We start from the raw sequence: 21,154 nt of genomic DNA on the forward strand, positions 1-21,154 counted from the left end.
TGGGTCTGGCAATTTCATAGGTGGAAAAAATACAAGACAACATAAGCTTATTTGTTGAAATGGTTGATTTAATTAAAAGTTAAAGAAAATTACATTCATATCATATTCTCTTCGGAGTCAGTGGTGTTTTTGATTCGTGTTTTTACCTTCACCAATAAAATCAATTTGGACATGTCTGAATTGATTATTTTTTAATTTTCTGATCACTTACATTAATTTCAGCAACATTGCTTTTAGCAACATTCCAGCATATATCACGGCAGGGGGACACCAAAAATGGGCTTCACACATTGTATTCATGTGGGGAATCAAACCCGGGTCTACGGCGTGACAAGCAAACGCTTTAACCACTAGACTACCCCACCGCCCCTTTAGGCAAAGAAAGTTTGTGACAACTTTTACATCACATGTATTACATCATGTTTCAAGGTCAGCTACATCTGATTAGCAGTCTGTAAAGTGTACTTGGAGCACAATATTATCTGAAAATAACTACTTACAAATTGATCAGGTGTGTTATTCAGAAATTATGAGCGAGTTTCTGTATCAAAATGTCACAAAAATTAACATTGGGAGTATATTACATATACCGTATTCAACATAATAAGCATTCCGCTATAGTAAGAGAAATAATACAATTGTTTTCTTAAAACATCATTCATATTAGCAAAGTAATGTTAGGAACTGCGTATGAATACAATGCCTGAGTAAACAGCCCTGTTTGTTACATAGTGCTGATTTCAGCCGTGTTTGTTTACAGCACTCACACATACTATCTAAACGTTTGGAACATTATGCAATAGCATATCCAGTAAGCAGGCATTCCACCGATGCATAGAGCTTATCAATAGTACCTCCTGCTAGGTCACCTCAAGTGCATATTTATTCATTATGACTAATCACTATACTGCAAGTGATGGTCAATAATATTGTGCTATTTAGAAATAGCAGGTATAGGTTGAACCGTATTTCAGTTAAATCAGGTGTCGGTATATAAACCCTAAGTGCAGAATCAACATAATCAGAGTGAATATCTGGGATCCAGGAATCGGTTTGTGCGCTGTACTTGTGAGTGAAAATGTCCGATTTGAAATTGTGTAAACCGGACATTTTAAAACTCGGTCAACATCAATCACCACAGCCACACTGACCTACATACCGATAGGTTGAAAGATATAAGGTTGGCATGACCAACATGCAAATGTCCAATTGGCAAAATAATTTCCGGATCACTGGTGAATATAGAATCTAAAAACACAACCGGAGATCCTGGCACGTCTAATAGACCACACAGTGAAATGTGGGGCCTTCAACCACTAGGCCACTAAGGACCATGTAAGGCTCAACTACAATAACCATCAAACAATTTAAAAATAAATGTAGGTCTCTGATGCAGTCTTCTACAAACACTTTAAACTTCATCTTCAAGCCACAAGTAAAAAAAACAACAGAAAATCTATTGGGATGACTTGAATATCAAACTGATCATGCTACTCCACACAGCATATAACACACCACCCTACTAAAGCTATGTACATTTCTTCTGTACACCAGACATTAAGGCATCACTGTCAGCAGGTGTACATTTCAACCCTGGCCACCCTACGCAGGGCAATCCCCCTGGATGCACCTCGTACATTGCATGTCGCACACCAAGGTTAATCTGTGGAGCGGTCCCAGTAGAGGAAAGGCTGCCATCAACATATATACATCAGCAAGCATAAACAACATGGACATGTACATACATTAATGACATTTCTATTTCAATGATGGTGATGTAACTACCTACAAGTAAACAATGCAGGTATGTTTCACTTACGACATATCTGAAATGTACACGCTGGGATGGAAGCATTGTGATGTTAATTGGATGTTAATGGTGTTTTTCTTCAGAGGCTGTGGAGCTGAAATCGAACATAGTTTGACAAGCAAAAAAGGCCTATCTCCGAGGAGCATCTGGTATGACATATCTCAATTCCAATATGAAACAAACTCGGGACCTATTCCCCACCATAGCTTCATTTCAGAAGTGACATCAACAGCTCCATGAGCTTATAATCCAAATGCCTCTTGAACGTGAGATCAACCTTTAGATATTGCAAACTCATCACACGACAGTTATTAATTAACTATTATAATGAGGAGAGGTGAAATGAGGTTATCATTATAGCGGTTATATAGCATTGTGTGCGCTTGTGCTAGTTAATACTAATGCAGGTTTTATACTACAAACCCATGCCACAGTTTAACATGAATACCCCACTCAGACTGATTCCCAGCTGACCAGCCCTTGTTTTAGCCCCATAATGCCGAGTGCCAGACAGGGTAACAACTAACACCATCCTTTAACGCCTTTGGGTATGACATGGCCAGGGATCAAACCATTGACCTGCTCTACAGGGAGACACTCTATCCACAAGACTACAGAGGCGTTCACCTGATTGTCAAGACTGGGGAGTTAAGTCATTATGCTCCAACACGTTCTGGTCATATATCAAAGTCGAGTTGAGAACAGGTGATACTGCCACTTGTTTCAATCCTGAAAGAACAGTTCAACTTGACTGGAAATCTAGTACAAGCATCAAGTCATCAGAACTGGACCGAAAACTATGTTGGAGAATGGATCAAGGGTATTTATCATGTTAGAATGGTGATTTAATGCACTGGGTAAACAAGGATGCCAGTATGTCTCCTTTAAACATCTGAAAAAGACCACACTATATAAAAAACATCATCCACCATAAAAATACTCTAAGTAACATGGTACATGACTGAGCTATTGAAGTATTTGATTTTAGCTCAACACAACTTTAAAACTTCACACCAAAGTTAGAAAATAAACAGAAGGAGAAATACCTTCATAACATGAGTTAAACTATCACACTGATTCTACAATAGCCATATCGGGACAAACTTCACAAATATGGCTACATAAGACAGGTTACGAAAATAAGAACACTTTCCTCCAAGAGATGACATGATCAAAATATTCACTGAAATGACATGATACTGTATTAGGAAGTTTCAAATGTTAAAGTTGTACATTTAATTTCTATTTGCCTAGCAAACATGAAAAAAACTTGAAAATGTGCTTCTTACGACAAAATTGCAAACAATCCTGAGTATTGACTTTCATATTTACTTTGAAAAATCAAGAAATTGAAAAAGGCAAGTTGTCAACAGTAAAAGTACATGGTATCTCATTTCAGTATTGTTAGTATGCATGGCTCACTATTCTATCCCTGAAACCCCTAAACAGAAATCCCACACAAAACATGTCAGTTTCTGCCGATCATGTGATCACTGTGTATCCTGGCTACAGTGGCAACAGACAATGATATGCACATGCCAGAAAAGCATGCAGTGTCCTCCACACAGATAACACCTGCTCACTGATATGTACATTTCACTGCGTGACTGACAGTGTCGTATTTCACCAGTCAATCTACATGTGTAAATTTCAACAGAAAGAAACTTGAGTTAACTTTGAGATCAGTTCCAAAGTTCAATGCAGGAAACAAATGAATTCCTTCAGACCTTCAGTCTTGAGACTTCCACACCCCTTTACAACCTACTGGGGTGAAATCAATGAGCAGAAGTGTGATGTTGACAAGGGATCACAATCTAGGTAAATCCCATGACTAGCAGATCCTGGCATGGCTAAGGGAAACAACTCAATTAATGAAATTTAACATAACATAGGACATACAGCCAACTCATTGAGTGGCAAATCATGGGACAGAGCTGAAGGTATATACTCATCCAGTTTGCAACTATTGTAAAAGGTGTTCCCAAATTTTGCTCTATTATGACATTAATAAGGACGGAAGGTTCAATTTCTTCAAAACAACATGTCTATCTTATGCCTTTGATCATACATCAGAACCGACCAATAGAGAGAGGTCAATGGTGTGGTCTGCCTAGAGAAGACCGAAATTGTCTCATGTACTTCTACTGCAGTTGGAGAAGAGTGTGGATCTCTTCAGATGTGAAGCTTTTCTCCAACAAACATTTGCCTTATTACCCAGTAACTTGTCCAAATAATTTTAAGATTTATCGTTTACTTAATTCAAGTAAGCCCTAAGGGTCTGAGAAATCTTGCCAGATATACTGTACACCTGTCACGTAATATTGGTGCATGGTATCCGATGTTTCATTTAAAATGCATTGGTAGTCCTTGGAAAAATCAGTTTTTTTACGTTTCTATATTATCTATACAATTTATCTGGGTAGTTTATCACCTACTTCAGTCAGTGAATCAGGTGAGTTAATGTAGCATCTATATTCATGATCACCAAGCATGATAATATACCATTGTGCGTTATATAGAACATACCACATGAAACAGCTGTTTGCATCCACCACAAGGCATTACATGTACTACACAATCCTGGTATTAAAGCTCCCTCACACATGAAGGCAGACTTTCTTTTACAAATTCTTTAATTCAAATCTTATTTAAATTTTATTCAAACTGCCAAGAAATAAGGTAACAATACTAAAAAGGCATTTTGGTAAAGTCAGCACATTCTTCAACTTGGGTCAATGGACCAGTAAAAAATTCTAACATTTTTAAATATACTAAAAATATACATTTGATAGCAAATATGTATAAATAATATTCTTTACAACCAACTTGAATTCAAAATTTAAAATATGCTTTTATCCTTAACAGCAGTTGAATAAAATCAGATCCCGTATTATCTCCACATAGGTAAAACAATTAAACAATAAACATGGCCACTGGCCAATGAACAAACAATATTGGTCTATCACAGTTAGGAATGGCATGGGGGTTGATAACTCCTGTATACCACAGCTGTCAACACTCAATTTACAACTTGAAATTTACACCCCCTATAGCTTATCAACAAGTGTTCATAACGGTAATACATGTCAGTTCTCCTCATTCATAGTACACGCCATACACAGAGCCTATTGCATATAAATGTTGATTGCGGAATTCGGAAGTGGAGAAAGTGTCGCTGCCGGCATCCCACAAGCACCGGCTGCTGACTCGCATGTCTTGACCACCCAGCTGACCAATGTGGACGAGGCAGATGATCTTGTAGCGAGGGATCATCAACTCTTTGACCCTGGCCTTGATCACCTAAAGAGAGAAATAGACATCAGGATTGATTGACATGAAGCATCGCAAACAGAATAGTTGTGAAATGCACAAAGCATATGTCACATTTAATAAAAGCCTTGTTCTTAACCATTGTAAACATAACCTTTTAATCATCGAATGCAGGCTTATGAAAATCTATCTACATAGGTACAAAATATAGACATATATTGAACAATGTATGAGAAATTTGTTTCCTTATTGTTTAATGCTGCACTCAGCAATAATCCAGCTACATGACGGTGGGTTGTAAATAATCGAGTCTGGACTCGACATTCCACTGATTAAGTCTTTAAACGGCATTTAGAAGTGATACACATAAAAGAGAGAATTTGTGGATGTCAACTTCTTTAACATGAGGAGCACAACTTATAAAGGAGTAAGTATATACTCCGACTAAAGGGTAGTTGATCTTGTACCTCTCACCATAATACAAACACAATGTAATTTAAGGAATTTTTTTTGAGGATAAAACCAATGCCGTCTGCTGGCTGCCTACCTCGGAGAGAGTTTTGGACATCTGTCTGCAGAGTTCTGGTTCGTATCTCTCTTCTGCTAAATATGCCTCCATAACATCCTTTATAATGTTCTGGACCTTGGAGTATGGGAAGCGTTTATTGGGGGAAAGTTGGTATGTGTTCTCAAACCTGACTGGGACACGATACGTCTCGTCATGACCAGGCTCATCGAGGAACGACACTGTGCTCATGGAACTGGAAAATAAACACAAAATACTTAACACATATGAAATTAATGCAGATAGATTTATACAATGATTATTATAGGTTAAGGTCAGGCCTCCAAGTTTGATTTCTTCCTACGGGTTCATCTGGTTCCAACTAGGGCTGGTACGAATCCAAATTTACTACCCAGGTTCCCGTCCGGTGGGTACTCAGGTCCTGCTCAGTACCACGGGTCTGGGTAATGTTGTGGATACCCAGGTCCTACTCAGTACCCCGAGTCTGGGTAGTCTTGTGGGTACCCAGGTCCTACTCAGTACCACGAGTCTGGGTAGTCTTGTGGGTACCCAGGTCCTGCTCAGTACCACGAGTCTGGGTAGTCTTGTGGGTACCCAGGTCCTACTCAGTACCACGGGTCTAGATAGTCCTGTACCTGGATCCTACTCAATACCACTTGTTAGGGTAATCTGTGGGTACCTGGATCGTACTCTGTACCACATGCTTGGGTAGTCTGTGGGTACATGGATGCTACTTAGTACCACAGGCTCTGGAAGTCTGTGGGTACATGGATCCTACTTAGTACCACAGGCTCTGGTAGTCTGTGGGTACATGGATCCTACTTAGTACCACAGGCTCTGGTAGTCTGTGGGTACCTGGATCCTACTTAGTACCACAGGCTCTGGTAGTCTGTGGGTACCTGGATGCTACTTAGTACCACATGCTTGGGTAGTCTGTGGGTACCTGGATGCTACTTAGTACCACGGGTCTGGTAGTCTGTGGGTACCTGGATGCTACTTAGTACCACAGGCTCTGGTAGTCTGTGGGTACCTGGATGCTACTTAGTACCACAGGCTCTGGTAGTCTGTGGGTACCTGGATCCTACTTAGTACCACGGGTCTGGTAGTCTGTGGGTACCTGGATGCTACTTAGTACCACAGGCTCTGGTAGTCTGTGGGTACCTGGATGCTACTTAGTACCACAGGCTCTGGTAGTCTGTGGGTACCTGGATGCTACTTAGTACCACAGGCTCTGGTAGTCTGTGGGTACCTGGATGCTACTTAGTACCACGGGTCTGGTAGTCTGTGGGTACCTGGATCTTACTTAGTACCACGGGTCTGGTAGTCTGTGGGTACCTGGATCCTTCTTAGTACCACATGCTTGGGTAGTCTGTGGGTACCTGGATGCTACTTAGTACCACGGGTCTGGTAGTCTGTGGGTACCTGGATCCTTCTTAGTACCACATGCTTGGGTAGTCTGTGGGTACCTGGATGCTACTTAGTACCACAGGCTCTGGTAGTCTGTGGGTACCTGGATGCTACTTAGTACCACAGGCTCTGGTAGTCTGTGGGTACCTGGATGCTACTTAGTACCACGGGTCTGGTAGTCTGTGGGTACCTGGATCCTACTTAGTACCACGGGTCTGGTAGTCTGTGGGTACCTGGATGCTACTTAGTACCACGGGTCTGGTAGTCTGTGGGTACATGGATCCTACTTAGTACCACGGATCTGGTAGTCTGTGGGTACCTGGATCCTTCTTAGTACCACATGCTTGGGTAGTCTGTGGGTACCTGGATGCTACTTAGTACCACGGGTCTGGTAGTCTGTGGGTACCTGGATCCTACTTAGTACCACGGGTCTGGTAGTCTGTGGGTACCTGGATCCTACTTAGTACCACGGGTCTGGTAGTCTGTGGGTACCTGGATCCTTCTTAGTACCACATGCTTGGGTAGTCTGTGGGTACCTGGATGCTACTTAGTACCACAGGCTCTGGTAGTCTGTGGGTACCTGGATGCTACTTAGTACCACGGGTCTGGTAGTCTGTGGGTACCTGGATCCTTCTTAGTACCACATGCTTGGGTAGTCTGTGGGTACCTGGATCCTACTTAGTACCACGGGTCTGGTAGTCTGTGGGTACCTGGATCCTTCTTAGTACCACAGGCTCTGGTAGTCTGTGGGTACCTGGATCCTACTCTGCACCACATGCTTGGGTAGTCCTGTACCTGGGTCCTACTCAGTACCATGGGACTGTGTTGTCCTGTACCTGGGTTCTACTCAGTACCCACCTGACCCGAGTACCTGAGTTACCCATCCCTGCCCTAGTTCCTATGTTATTTTCCTCGTCATCAAAGCATGTCAGATGTCCAGTGAGTAGGGCTGGGATGATACACCAACTGTGCGATCCGATAATATCCCGATACCTTGCTCACTATCCGATATGTATTACGATACTTGCATGTACTTCTATCTGTGGTGTGTAAGCCATCTTTTTCATAGACAGGATGGCCAAATACCAGGCACACTAATGATTTACAGTTGGCAGTGTCAAGTATGGCGCAATGGATGAAAATATTTTTGTTTTCACAACTCATTTACACTAGTAGTTAGTGTTTGGTGTAACATTTATTAAAGAATTCATTTAAGATAAGGATCGACACTTTCTACTTAGTGTGTGAGTATGATCGATATTTGTATCATGAAATAAAAAATCCCACTACTACTACTGAGAACAGTACATGGGTCAGTGCATGTGAGGGGCTGTCAGGTAGCCTAGTGGTGAAAGGGTTAGCTTGTCACGCCGAGGACCCGGCTCAATTCCCGACATGGTTACAATGTGTGAAGCCAATTTCTGGTGTCTCCCACTGTGATGTTGCTGGAAAACGGCGTAAAACCATACTCACTCACTCATTCAGTGCATGTGATGTCATATTATAACATGACACAGTGTGAGAGTACATTAGTTGTTGACACACTTCCCGAGGCAAGTGAGTTAACTGACTATAAAAGTTCAGTTTCCTCCCTTGCCGAACTAGGCTGGTATTATGGAGTTACAGTTTGGCTGGACTAACGAGTCTATGCATAGTCCAATCAAAATCGAGCACCGAAATCGAAATCCGGTTTGTAAAATGTCATGCAGATTTCTGTCGATTGCAGGATTTGCAAAGCATGTGCACCGCCAACTCATTGTCAAAGGATATTTTCCAAGTCTTTTCATGTTTTTAATCAAGGTGCTCACATGATTTGATGCACTTCGCTATGTAAGACTTGTTTTATCACAATATAGATCTTGACTGTCGATCAGATCGTTTTTACTGGGTGCCGCTATTTGGTTTGAAGCAAATGCAAGTGATACGAGAGGTGGAATCTGATTGGTCCATATGAGAGGCTTAGAAGGGACATAACTGGTAATAACCACTGGTGGCGCTATGGTTGAGCCCAGGAATTCAAACCTAGTTCGGCAAGGGTGGAAACTGGACTTTTAAAGTCAGTTAACTCCCTTGCCTCGGGAAGATGTTGACACATGTACATACAAACAAGAGGGGGATAGAGCACTGATCTACCTAATTGGATATGATGACATGCATCAAGTGAGTCACTGAACCTGAACCCGTTAGTCTCTTCCGCACAGCAAGCATGTGTTGCTGCAGACCAATTCTAACCTGGATCTTCACGTGGGTTCCCTATGTACATCTGATGGATCAACACCCATTCATTGTCATGATCTGGTGTAGACTTCCCAGCTACTATAACTACCAAATACTAATTCATAGTAAACTCATTTCCTATTTCAGGCCATAAAAAATCCATTCCTTCATGCATAATGATCCTTTGGTCTAAAGCCTATTGAAGAATCAACCTTGACATGAATCGACCACTTGACGATAATGGCTAAAGGTAGATTTACGAAGTGGATTTATACCATGGCTAATTTCATATGGATTTCAACTTTGTTGGAAAGGCTATTCTCCTAGTAAATATACAAAACATAATCATGGTATTATATAAGACTTCTGATCAAAAATCTATATGAGCAGTTATTAGATTTGTTTGTTTGTTTGTTTGTTGTTAAACACCGCACTCAGCAATATTCCAGCTATATGACGGCATGATAAAGTCTGTGTAAATGATAGAGTCTGGACCAGACAATCCAGTTAAATGTTCAAGGTTTATCTTTCTTCATATACTCCATGATCTCTACATATAACAATATAATCCACAGATATAATATATATTCCACAGATGAAATCGCCCATAGCTATTACATACATTTTGCAAAGTTCATAAATTGATGAACTGAAGATATGTTGGAATCACTATGTGCCATAAAACCTACACACGGTCGTAACAAATCTTTTTGTCATAATTATCTTTTCATTTCAGAAATCCCTGTTACAAGGCGAGGCTCCAGGCCAAGGGTAGCAGGAGCCCCATGTAAAACTTAATGGTGTAAGAAAGGGTTTGTTTTTTCCAAGGGACAAGAATAACACATTCACTCACAGAGTCGTGTGGATGCAAGAGATTTATGGTAGGTCTTCACAATTCTGTACAATTAGTCTACACATGGATTTTCAAAACACAAACCCAATTAACTCTGTATTTCTCAATTTAATTTGACTCATCAAGAACAGTCTTTTTTTAAGTGTTGATTAAAAATATAATCCTGTATCAAGAAATCAGTCTCAGTCTCATCTAAGTTAATTATCAACAGGCTAAATGAGAGGCCAAGAATACTGAATATGACGTCCTCATTCTCAGACAGAGAACAATACATAGAAGAGTTTAAGTGTAAGAAGCCAAACTTATTGGATACCCTATTCTGTTTATTTTTCCTTGTCAGAACTGTAGAATAAAGCTCCATAAACAATATTTTAAGGTAGGGTTTCAGATAAGGACATTTTTAGGACAATGATTTTTGACATCTAACATGCTCTATAGATGTTTTCAGATTTCATAATCAACTGGTAATAATATAGATTAATGGCCTATTCAAAGTAGAGATAATCATGTAAATGTCCTATGTCATTTTTATCTTGCACAATCACTGCAAGGAAATGCATTATCCTGAGACACTGGTATCTTCAAAATGGCTGCCAGGTCAGCCACACTGTAGATGAAGATATCAATGCATCCTGATCCATTGCTGATACGATGCATGTGACCAATCTTGTTTTTAAAATATTTTTTCATATTTATTATCTGCTGCCTAAATGACACACACACACACAAAAGGGAAGTCGTATCGATCTGTTGCTAGTATAAGTCATGATTTCCTGTATGAAACTGCTATGTGTCCCAACATAGTTCAGTTGTCTGCACTCATTGTGAAGAAACAAAGATGGTTTGTTCAGTCATCAAATACTGATACTCTCAAAAACTCACGCAGTGAACACAAGGAATAGATAATAACAATTAGGTCTGATTTGTCCCTTGATGGAGTTAATCAAGTATACTCACCAGCCTAGGGCTGGTACGGGTAACTCGGGTACTCGGGTCGGGTGGGTACTGAGAAGGACCTGGCTGGACACCATGAATACGGTATTCTGACCGTGGTTGCTGTTAATAACAGTGAGTTGTGCGATCTTCCGATCGCTTCACACACGATTTCGCCGAAATTAATAAAAACAATATCATAAGGAATTTTGAATAAAATTAATGAAGTAAGTTACAAACATAAGTCCAGATATACAAAGAACACTTTTTATAGCCAGACAGTGTAATTACATCATTATTTTGCATACTTCAGTATGGATTTGTTGACATGGTATTTCCGGTGTTTCGTGCTCACGGTAATGTCTTTCCATGGGGGAAAAAAACATCCAAACTCATAATTCGTGTATAATGCGCACCCCCTGGAAAAAAATAATAAATAACTTATTGTGGCCTTAAAAACATATTGTTATTGGATACTAATTAGAAACACCATACTGGATATGTCTGATTTAACAACAGTGAATGACATCAACATCCCAATGGAAGAAAACAAACGGAACAATCCTGATAGATGAAAATGAAAAACAATGAGTGTATTGGTAATGAATATGTATTTAGTGATGAAATACTGTATTTATCTCCAAGTGAAACTACTGTCAACCCTTCAACAATGATACTATTGATTCAGGGTAAGATCATGACAATCATTTGAGAAAACACATAATAAATAAAACACTGTCTGTCTGTCTGTCTGTTGTTTGACGCCGCACTCACCAATATTCCAGCTATATGACGGCGGTCTGTAACTAATCGAGTCTGGACCAGACAATCCAGTGATTGACATCATGCCCATTGATCCATGCAATTGGGATACAATGATATATATCTAGGAGCCTGACCACCCGATCCCATTAGTCGCCTCTTACAACAAGCATAGTCGGCTCTTACAGAAAGCATGGGTTGCTGAAGGCCTTTTCAAACCCAGATCTTCACGGTCATCGTTTTAATATATGAATCAGCTCTAACAGAAAAAACCCAGCTACATAATTGTCCAACATATTTCAGCCTGCTATATCCAACACTAAAGGTATAATTATTTCCTGCACTTGTGTCTCCAGACAGCCCGTGCCCCATATACACAGGGCCGAACTAATAGCCCCCTTCAGGTGATAAATGGCCCCCACGAAACAAAGCTGCAACGGTCAATACAAAGCAAGTTATTTACTGGCCCTCTACCCACTTGAGCTGATAAGAAGGTCATGGAGAGCAGTTTATCACCAAACGGGGAAATATGGTCATCTTATACCACCAGAATGGGCTGACAATAGACCTTTCTTACAGGCAAATGACCTACACAGTGATTTATGAGAAATGAGTTAAGTGATGCTTTGTCAATATTGTAATGTTCTACTTTTTTGGCTTGCATTATAGTTGATGTCTGAAGAAATTAAGAGTTTTAGTTTTCACACATGGATGGTTTATGGATCCCCAAAAGTCAGGAATGTGAAATAAAAAAAAAACAAATCCAGTTTAAAGAATTGTTTTACGCCTGATATTCATACTTATGATTACACTAAAACAATGGTACATGCTCAATGACATCTGTATCTTATTCCTTGGTCATATTCTATTCCTGGCTTCACTGGTACTACTATTAGTGTGTGGCTATTAAACCAAAACAAAAATAATTGAGAATTTAAAGATCTTTTCCTTATTTTACTAACCATATTTTCTTACAAACACAAAAATATATTGGAAATTGAATTTCATTAATTCAACTAACAACCACAGATTTGAAAAAACAAATTCATAGCGTAACTACTATATAAAGGCTATCCTAACTCCAGTATTGATTATACATTGAGTGGTCAGGGGGAGAAATGTCTTGTGGTATTCAACAGTCTGAAAAATGAAAAAATATTCTGCCTTTGATCACATTGAACAACCACATCAATCTGGAACTATTCCAAGCCTAGTAAAATATATTAAGTGTTCATGATTATACAAGAAAGTCATGGGGTCTTTGTCATTACCACCTGTTAAAACTTTCAGGCTTAAGGATTAGATTAATATGGTGGAAAACATCAAAGATCCCAACTCCCCTCAAGATTTGTATTTCTGCTTAGCTAATAATCTACAAGCTCAGATTAAACGCTCCTGAATATGATTCTGTGATACATGTTCTGTTCCCCGTTCCCCGTTCCACAAAGTGATCATAGAGCTATGACTGTCATAAGCCAATGTTAAAGTATGGAATCCTCATAGTGCCTAGATCGCTTGGGGGAACAGGGCATTTGTCATCAAGGCTCAAAATATTTTGGGCACAATCCATGTTATCAAAAATTGGTAATGAAAAAGAGAATGAAAACAAAAGCATGAAATAATTCACACACAGCAGAAATTCTGTTAACATTTCAAAGGTTTCAATATCCATGTTTCAAATTGCCATTAATACTGGTGAAAATCTGTATCACTATGGCAACTGATTAACTACACCAAACATAAACACAACTTGATTCTAAAGGTAACAGATCGAGTCGAGTCCATGTTGACTTCAAAGAGTTAAACACTCCTAGAGTCAAAACTCTCCTGACACCACTGTATACACAGGGCTCATTGTATGGGGAAAGTCATGCCTGTGTGTAGTAAGTAAACAGGGTGGCATTCTACGGAGACTTAATTATGCCAATCTGGAAGGAGTATAAATGAATGGTGAAAACAGCAATTTTCCTTAAAGGGGGCCTTTGAGCACAACGATCATGTGCCTCAGGAGTGCCGTAGACAGGGCATAAATCCAGGAAACTCAGAAAGTGTGACCACAGTGAAACATGTTTGTTTGAAGACAATTTATTTTACAGTTTTTGTTTTGACCACGAAAATTACAAAACCTCCCAGTGTTTAAGTATTGTACCTATCTACCAGTATCCAAAATGAAGTTTAAGATGTTGTTTAGTGTGTTTGTCATCAATATTCCAGCAATATCCCGGTTGCCTGTAAATAATTGAGCTTGGACTAGAGCAACCAGTGACTGAAATCATGAGCAACGATCCACACAATAAAGTATGATGACATCAAATCTCTATTGTAGCAGGCTCTTCTGGAAATAGATTCTGACCCGAGTCTCACAGGATGGTGTGAAGATGAGAAGATTGTTTGTTTGTTGTTGTCGGCCAGCAATGTTCTAGCTATCAACGTTGACCTAAGTAATTGAGCCTGGGCCAGCCTAACCAGTGGTGGATATTATGAACACATCCCTGTTGTGGAGACATCAGGGGTATGATGTCCAAATCACAGTTGCCTGTTACAACAAGCAGTAGTGTGTTAGGGACCAATCCCAGCTCCAGAAGGGGAATATGAATGTGTGAAAACTACGAAAGGCAACACCTTCTACATTTCACATATGGGTATTTTTTTACCTGTGAAGATCCTGTGTAGAATAGGCCTTCGGTAACCCATGCTTGCCATAAAAGGCGACTATGCTTGTCATAAGAGACACCTAACAGGATTGGGTGGTCAGGCTCGCTGGCTTGGTTGATGCATGTCATCGTATCCCAATTGCGTGGATCGATGCTCATGATGTCAATCACTGGATTGTCTGGTCTAGACACGATTATTTACAGACTGACGTCATATAGCTGGAATATTGCTGAGTGCGACAACAAACTAACAAACAAACAAACAATGGGTATTTACATTTTTACCCCACATAATTATATTGGCCAATAATTTTTACATTTTTTAATCCCTGAAATATTGATAAGATGGCCTGACATGAATCCTACTGACCCCACTTTGTACGCTCCATGTTGGCGTGTGGCCTCGCTGCTGGCCAGTGATGACAGACTTCCCTGCTTCTTCAGCAACCGGGCTGCCTTGTCCCTCGCAATGTCTCGGTCGGACATCATGCTCAACTAGTTCTGGAAAACAGAATAAAAACATTTGACATGAAATATGAACCTGATCGATAACCTCATCACGATAGGTGCAAGCAACTGGGAACAGAACCCATTCCAAAATCAATAAAGCATTATAAAGTTTCTTCCACTCTCAGTACAAACTAACACAGATAAATTAACAGATAACATCAACATGTTTCTCTGAAAAATCAAAATATATGAAAAAAAACAACAATCAATAGCAAAAATTTCATTTCATTTTTCAAGAACCAAACATTTTCCTTGATTCTAAGCCTCTCATGTTAATGATATTTCTTGCTCTGAACATCCATCCAAAACACCAAATTCTGCTTCAAAGAAACAAAATAAATGAAAATACATGAAACAGCCCAGCATACCACTAAAATACCTGCCCTGTTCTAAAGCAACCCTCCAGCACTACACATCTTACAATCTGAAACCCATGAAAGCTGACTGGAGGGAAGGCAATAAGACTTGTGCAACTTGAGAGAGATCAGACATGTCACATGTCAATCAACATGGATCAGGCTTGAAGTACGAGCAATAGGTTCACAAGATCAGTGCTAGGAGCTCCACAAGTGCTGTCTATTGCTGATATGGACGTTACTATGGTCTGGCTACAATGGGCCCTAATACATTTCACTCGGATGGATTAAAGTGACATTGGCTCAGCATTTGACAATTGATGGCATCAATCGCATTTATAGTCTTAGTGTTCAAACAGGTATATCCAGTGACAGTGATAACTGCCTGCCCACTAGCCTGTGGCTAGTAGAAATTTACATGGACTAGCCATCATTCCAAGCTCTAATGCCTTCTATTTAGGATTATAATTCCAACATAGGCTTTGTTTTAGAAATAAAAAAACTGTCTTGTCTGTTCAGTATCATATTTCATTTTATAATTTTATTTACTTTGTTTACAAATCCACCAGCCAAACATTTAACAAATACGGTATGAAACGACAGGTTTGAGTACCTTTTCTTCTTTTGATGAGTCTGATAACTAATTTCAAACACTAGGTATGACCTAGGTTATATAGTTAGGGTATCAGTAACTCTTTAACTTGTCCTAAAAAGGCAAAGACAAAAACATATCAGAGTGAGTGAGTTGAGTTTAACACCGTTTTGATCAGTATTTCAGCTATATCATGATGTGGCATCTGTGGGAGGAAGCCTGTATTCAACCATGAATTAGAGAAATATCTGATTCTGATTGGTTAATCAGAGGTATCAAATCACAATAAACCCCCTCTGATTGAAACAGCCGATTTGACGGCTGCATCACTGCGGTAACTAACATTTTTAGAATAGTACAGTCTTTGTCTGTAGGCATATTTATATAATTATATGTACAATAATATATATGTATAAATATATAGGCTACAAAATGCAAAGTTGCAGTTACTGCAATATTCAAAGGATGTGTGGCAATACATAGAAAACACGACACAAATCTACAAGGAGAATGTATTTCAAGTTTTGAGGACAACAGAGCGCTATTTGGTGCTTTTCTATATACGACTGTGATGTTCACAATGAACGATATGATGTCATAAGAGTAACGTGCGGTATTGAAGGCTTGCTTAGTTCTCTTTAGGGGTGCCCACCTCATGTTAGCTTACGAAGTTGTCGTACTACATGCTTTCAGTGCCTGCCATATGTTCAAGTGAAGTATTATGAGTGAGTGAGTGAGTGAGATGGGTTTAACGCTGATTTTAACATTATTCCAGTTATATCGCGTCATGACAGCTTAATGTGGGAGGAAAGCCTGAATGATGCAGGTCTCAGATGTTTACCACTTCGGTGAAACCAACAGGCACGGTTATTGTGCTGACAAACTTAGAAACATAATCAGGGTGAAATGGGATTCGAACCACAATCATAGGTTTCTGGCGTGCTATGGGACGCAACTGTGCACAGAGAATCACAGCGCCTTAGACGACTAGGCCACCAGTGCCCCCTGAAGTATTATGGTGTAAACAAACTGTGGTGTATAAACATTTCCATATTTTGTTTAGAGGCTCTTGTAGGTGATTCCATAAATTCTGATAAACAAACCACTCAAAACGATGGACTCAACCCATGCGGCTTCAATTAAAATATTTGCCAACACCAAAGAGTTTGCTTCTTATTTAGAATGGTAGAATGGAGTGAGTGAGTGAGTATGGTTTTATGCCGCTTTTAGCAATATTCCAGCAATATCACAGCGGGGGACACCAGAAATGGGCTTCACACATTGGGCAGAATGGAGATAAGCAAACTGAGTTTTCAATGTAGAGCTAGCTTACCAAAACACTATGATGCACGTTTAGATGTTTACTGAGTGAGTGAGTGAGTGAGTGAGTGAGTAATATCACTGCAATATCCAGCAATATCATGGAGGGAGACACCAGAAATGGCCTTCACACATTGCATCCATATGGGGAATCCAGCCTGGGTCTTCGGTGTGACGAGCAAATACTACTTTGGTGAAAACATAGGTATGGTGCTGACATGCCAGTAGACATGATATCACAGTCATCCACCATTCAACCCCACAATCATAGTTTCTCGATCCACCGACTGTAAATTTAATTGAACATTTTAAACATAAATCAGAACTTTCGCTTCTTTTGTCCTGCCGAAAAGCTGATAACATTTTGCACCCAAGAAACATTTTCTAAACAAGGACCCATTTAAGTTGACATATTCTTAACATGAAAATAATGTTTGTTATTTTTCCAGAAACATTGATAGGATGCATAGATGCAACACAGTATTCCCGGTGGAATCGTTGGGTTTGCACTGCTTACAGCAACAGCTGTGTTGCAGGTTCTCCTCCCACATTAAACCATTTTTTTTTATACCACTCGACCAGTAGTGGGGCAGAAAAAATTATAAAGAATTGAATTTTTTTTTTTTCCGTCTCCTCCTTACAAAATGTGAGAGGAACGTTCTGTATCTTTTTCTTGTCTTGGATTATTTTAGTTGCAGGTCACGCTGATCTGAGAATAGATATGGGCGGCCATTCGTTCAAAAAATACAAAGTTGAAATAGAAGACAAAAGTATGCAATATAATCGTCAAATGTTACGAAAAGACGTCATATGAAAAGAAAGAACAATGTGTACTAAAGAATGTCAGTGTGCACGAAAGGACACTAAACTGCTGAAGGACGTTGTCAATAAAGAACGCCAGATGGCACAGTAATTTGTTAACATTCTGAGTTTAATCGGTGTGTTCAACAGTGTATTGATAACTGCATGTCAAGGTGTACCGAATGGCTGCCCATATTTACAGACAGTGACAATATTCTGGACAATCATGAGTGCACTATCATTAATTATAGTGCCACATATTTGACCTATTATATTGTGAACCTGTGTGTTTGAATATAAATGATTGATTATTCATTGATCTTTTGTGGTTATTTACTGATTCAGAATTTTGTTCCAGGGATTAATCCAAACTTGCCTTGAGTCTGATATTTGGCCCCAAGTCTGCAGCAAATGTCAGTAAAAATACCAAATTGAAACTGAACATTTCTCAATACATCTGCTATAATCCTAACTAATGGTAGCTTTGTAGAAGGGACTTGTATTTAACTAACAGGACCAATTATTTTATAGAGGAAGAGGTGTTATTGCTTTGTTTAACATCATTGCATTGATTGCAATATTAAATTCAATGTTAAAATATCCATGAATTTAATAATAATAAGTTTTAAAAATCTCAATTTTGAACAAAACAATTACTTTTCCCAACTTTCTAGCCAATGGTTTTTAGTTTGGAATCCTAGATAAATCCCCGAGTTCTGTATACATGTACCGAGTCCTGGATGAACCTTTGCGCTTCAGTTTGTAAATTACCTAGTAACAATGTGACTAGAAAAAGCTTCAACCACTAGGCATGTGCAGGATAGCAACAGGGATATGACAAATACAATTTCTCTTATCCAGAGGAAAATGTAGTGTACTATTTATATAGTAATTATCACTTGAATCTACCTATAAGGTCTCCCTAAAACATTGATCTATACATGAAGGGATTTATGACAAAATCTCTTCGCTTTAATTCTTAATTTCAAACAATAATGAGATGTCATCTGATTAAGTGTGTACATCTTTCATCTTTGTTTCTAGAGAATTTTGAACTTGTCAACTATGTCACGGACAACTAAATTATACCAAAAACGACTTTATTCCCCACACCCATACGCTGGGTTCAACAAATTCCACCTGACGAAAAAATATAAACATGAATTAGGACCAGTAATATAAAAATCAAGGTGGTTCAACTAACTTTTTACAGTTGTCTTGTAAGTTTTCTTTAAGGCCAGAGATTTTTCTGTGGCACTGATCTTGTTGGTAACTTGATGATATGGCTATGATATATAATATGCAATCATTCATAAAGTGTATGATACAAATGTACCAAAATTACAATCTTATCTGCTAAAGATATAAATGGAATATCTAGATCTATTAAAAAAACATCAGTAACAAAAAATATCATCTAACAAGTTTTATTTCTCCTATGATATTTTTTTTAACATGTAACATGCCAGGTTTAGAGTTAAATCCAACTAGTCCTCAGCACTTTAGAATAGTGGTTTCATGTATCATAACTAGATTTTTCGAGATTATACTGGCAGTCCTATAGCTGTTTTCACTAGTTTGGGACGAGCAGACAATTGACTGTATAACCCTCATGATGCGACTTATGCTGTGTAGATAAAGTTACACGGTCACTGACATTCTAATCACATGTCATGAATTATGAATGACTAATCTAAGATTAGGCTGTTACCAATGTTAATGTTAACCACTAGTGCACTTACGGTTGGCCCAATTAACGTTCTTTGCAAACCTGTTAGGTCGTTGTTGATATTCTGTTTGGTCATTAGAAATGATTAGTACAAACTCTTAATAAAAGAATTTCATTTTGCCAAAATCTGGAGTTAAAAGAAATGCGCGTTTTTCTGTTTTGTTTTGTAAAGAAAGAAATGTTACATGTCAATAAAGATTACAGCTGATTCTTACTAGGCCAACAATTCATTATCGTCAACTGTTGACCTCCCTCGTGCAGCACGTGGAAGAAAGTAGCGTTAGTGTTATTTCATCACTAAGTGACAAGCCATAACATCGACAGAATATGTAAATATGATCAGTGAAAAAAGATTTTTAATTACGCCTGTGCTTAACTTAAATGAATTACCTTTGGAAATGGTAGGCCCTTGTTCGGTTCCAAATGCATCAAGCGCACCTGCTTCTGATGCGATAGTTGCTTGGTGACTGGATGCTTTCGTTGGAGACTCGAAGGGGGTCTGTTAATCAAATACCCCAAATGTTTATGTTTACATTTAATACATTCAAAATAACTTCAAAATTCAATCAACGATTTGCTTTTCACAACATATTTAGGATATGGATAGGAAAGAAATTGTGACTATACACTCGTTATAAAGCAACAAACGTTCTCTATGTATTCGAAAATGAGTGCTATCTTTCCCATTGTAGCCTCTACCGGAAGGGAATCCCGTTTGGTGGACACCGATGAATGTATGTTACAAGAGTTCTGATTGGATATGTATTTTAAGCTACATCCAATTACAAATACTCTTTCTAACAATAACTCTGTTTGCAATATGGCCTCTTGACATGTACTTGTGGCAGGACAAGTTGTCCAAATTTTATCACAACAAACATGTATTTCCCAATTGGATGGCCAAAATGTCTTAGGAATTCACGAAATGATTCCTCTCCAATCGATTTCATTGTCAGTAGTTGTGATCGGATGTTTTTTGCCGTTCTCTCGGATGATACTCTGACAATTTGGTATTCAAAGGTACGTGAGTCTGCACTGTCATCTTTTTGACACTGTCACTGTATTTATATCACTTACAGGCTATTTTCATAAATGTTGACCTTAATTCAGTTCAGTGAAATTGCTATGATATTCAAAGTTTGACGTATACTGATCGTGTGTAGATTTGATGACGGAATATGTGTCGCAATGGTAGGTCAAGTTTTCATTGTTTTTTTCTGCAGGCTTTTCAGCAGCCTTCATTTGAACTGTTTTCTTTTAATCAGACAGTTTGTCGTCGGTCCTAATCTGTTACCAGCGATACATGTCTATCCCTGGATACATTTACTGAATGAGACCTTTATTCCAAAGAACGTGTGTTGTTATGTCTACTCTGCAATATCATGTCCATATGAAATGTGACAATTCTACACTT

At 38.9% G+C, this 21,154-nt stretch overlaps 2 protein-coding genes across 2 annotated transcripts in view; one reads left to right on the forward strand and one right to left on the reverse strand.

Moving 5' to 3' along the window:
• Positions 1 to 4,532: 4,532 nt before the first annotated feature.
• Positions 4,533 to 14,921, reverse strand: LOC139480308 (dynein light chain Tctex-type 5-B-like). The gene is made up of 3 exons (XM_071263362.1): positions 14,803 to 14,921; positions 5,628 to 5,841; positions 4,533 to 5,110 (listed from the first exon to the last, which is right to left on the reverse strand). The coding sequence occupies exons 1-3, from the start codon at positions 14,919 to 14,921 to the stop codon at positions 4,907 to 4,909; spliced, it is 537 nt and encodes a 178-aa protein (XP_071119463.1). The 3' UTR covers positions 4,533 to 4,906.
• Positions 14,922 to 20,554: 5,633 nt separating this feature from the next.
• The window catches only part of LOC139478195 (guanine nucleotide exchange factor subunit RIC1-like), an 80,257-nt gene continuing 79,657 nt past the window's right edge, over positions 20,555 to 21,154 (forward strand). The window contains exon 1 of the mRNA XM_071260567.1: positions 20,555 to 20,760. Within this exon, the coding sequence (XP_071116668.1) occupies positions 20,620 to 20,760 (141 nt within the window). The 5' untranslated portion in view covers positions 20,555 to 20,619. The remainder of the gene's footprint in view (positions 20,761 to 21,154) is intronic.

Source organism: Haliotis cracherodii, unplaced genomic scaffold (assembly GCF_022045235.1).
Source record: "Haliotis cracherodii isolate W230 unplaced genomic scaffold, xgHalCrac1.p SCAF_4, whole genome shotgun sequence".
In the NCBI taxonomy this organism is placed as follows: domain Eukaryota; kingdom Metazoa; phylum Mollusca; class Gastropoda; order Lepetellida; family Haliotidae; genus Haliotis; species Haliotis cracherodii.

Bases quoted from the DNA above. Each gene is read 5' to 3' on its own strand.
- LOC139480308 (XM_071263362.1), bottom strand. From the start codon at position 14,921: ATGATGTCCGACCGAGACATTGCGAGGGACAAGGCAGCCCGGTTGCTG. The intron at 5,842-14,802 runs GTCAGTAGGATT...TTTATTTTCCAG, and splicing joins CATGGAGCGTACAAAGTGGG to TTCCATGAGCACAGTGTCGT. The intron at 5,111-5,627 runs GTAGGCAGCCAG...TTCTCTCTTTAG, and splicing joins TGTCCAAAACTCTCTCCGAG to GTGATCAAGGCCAGGGTCAA.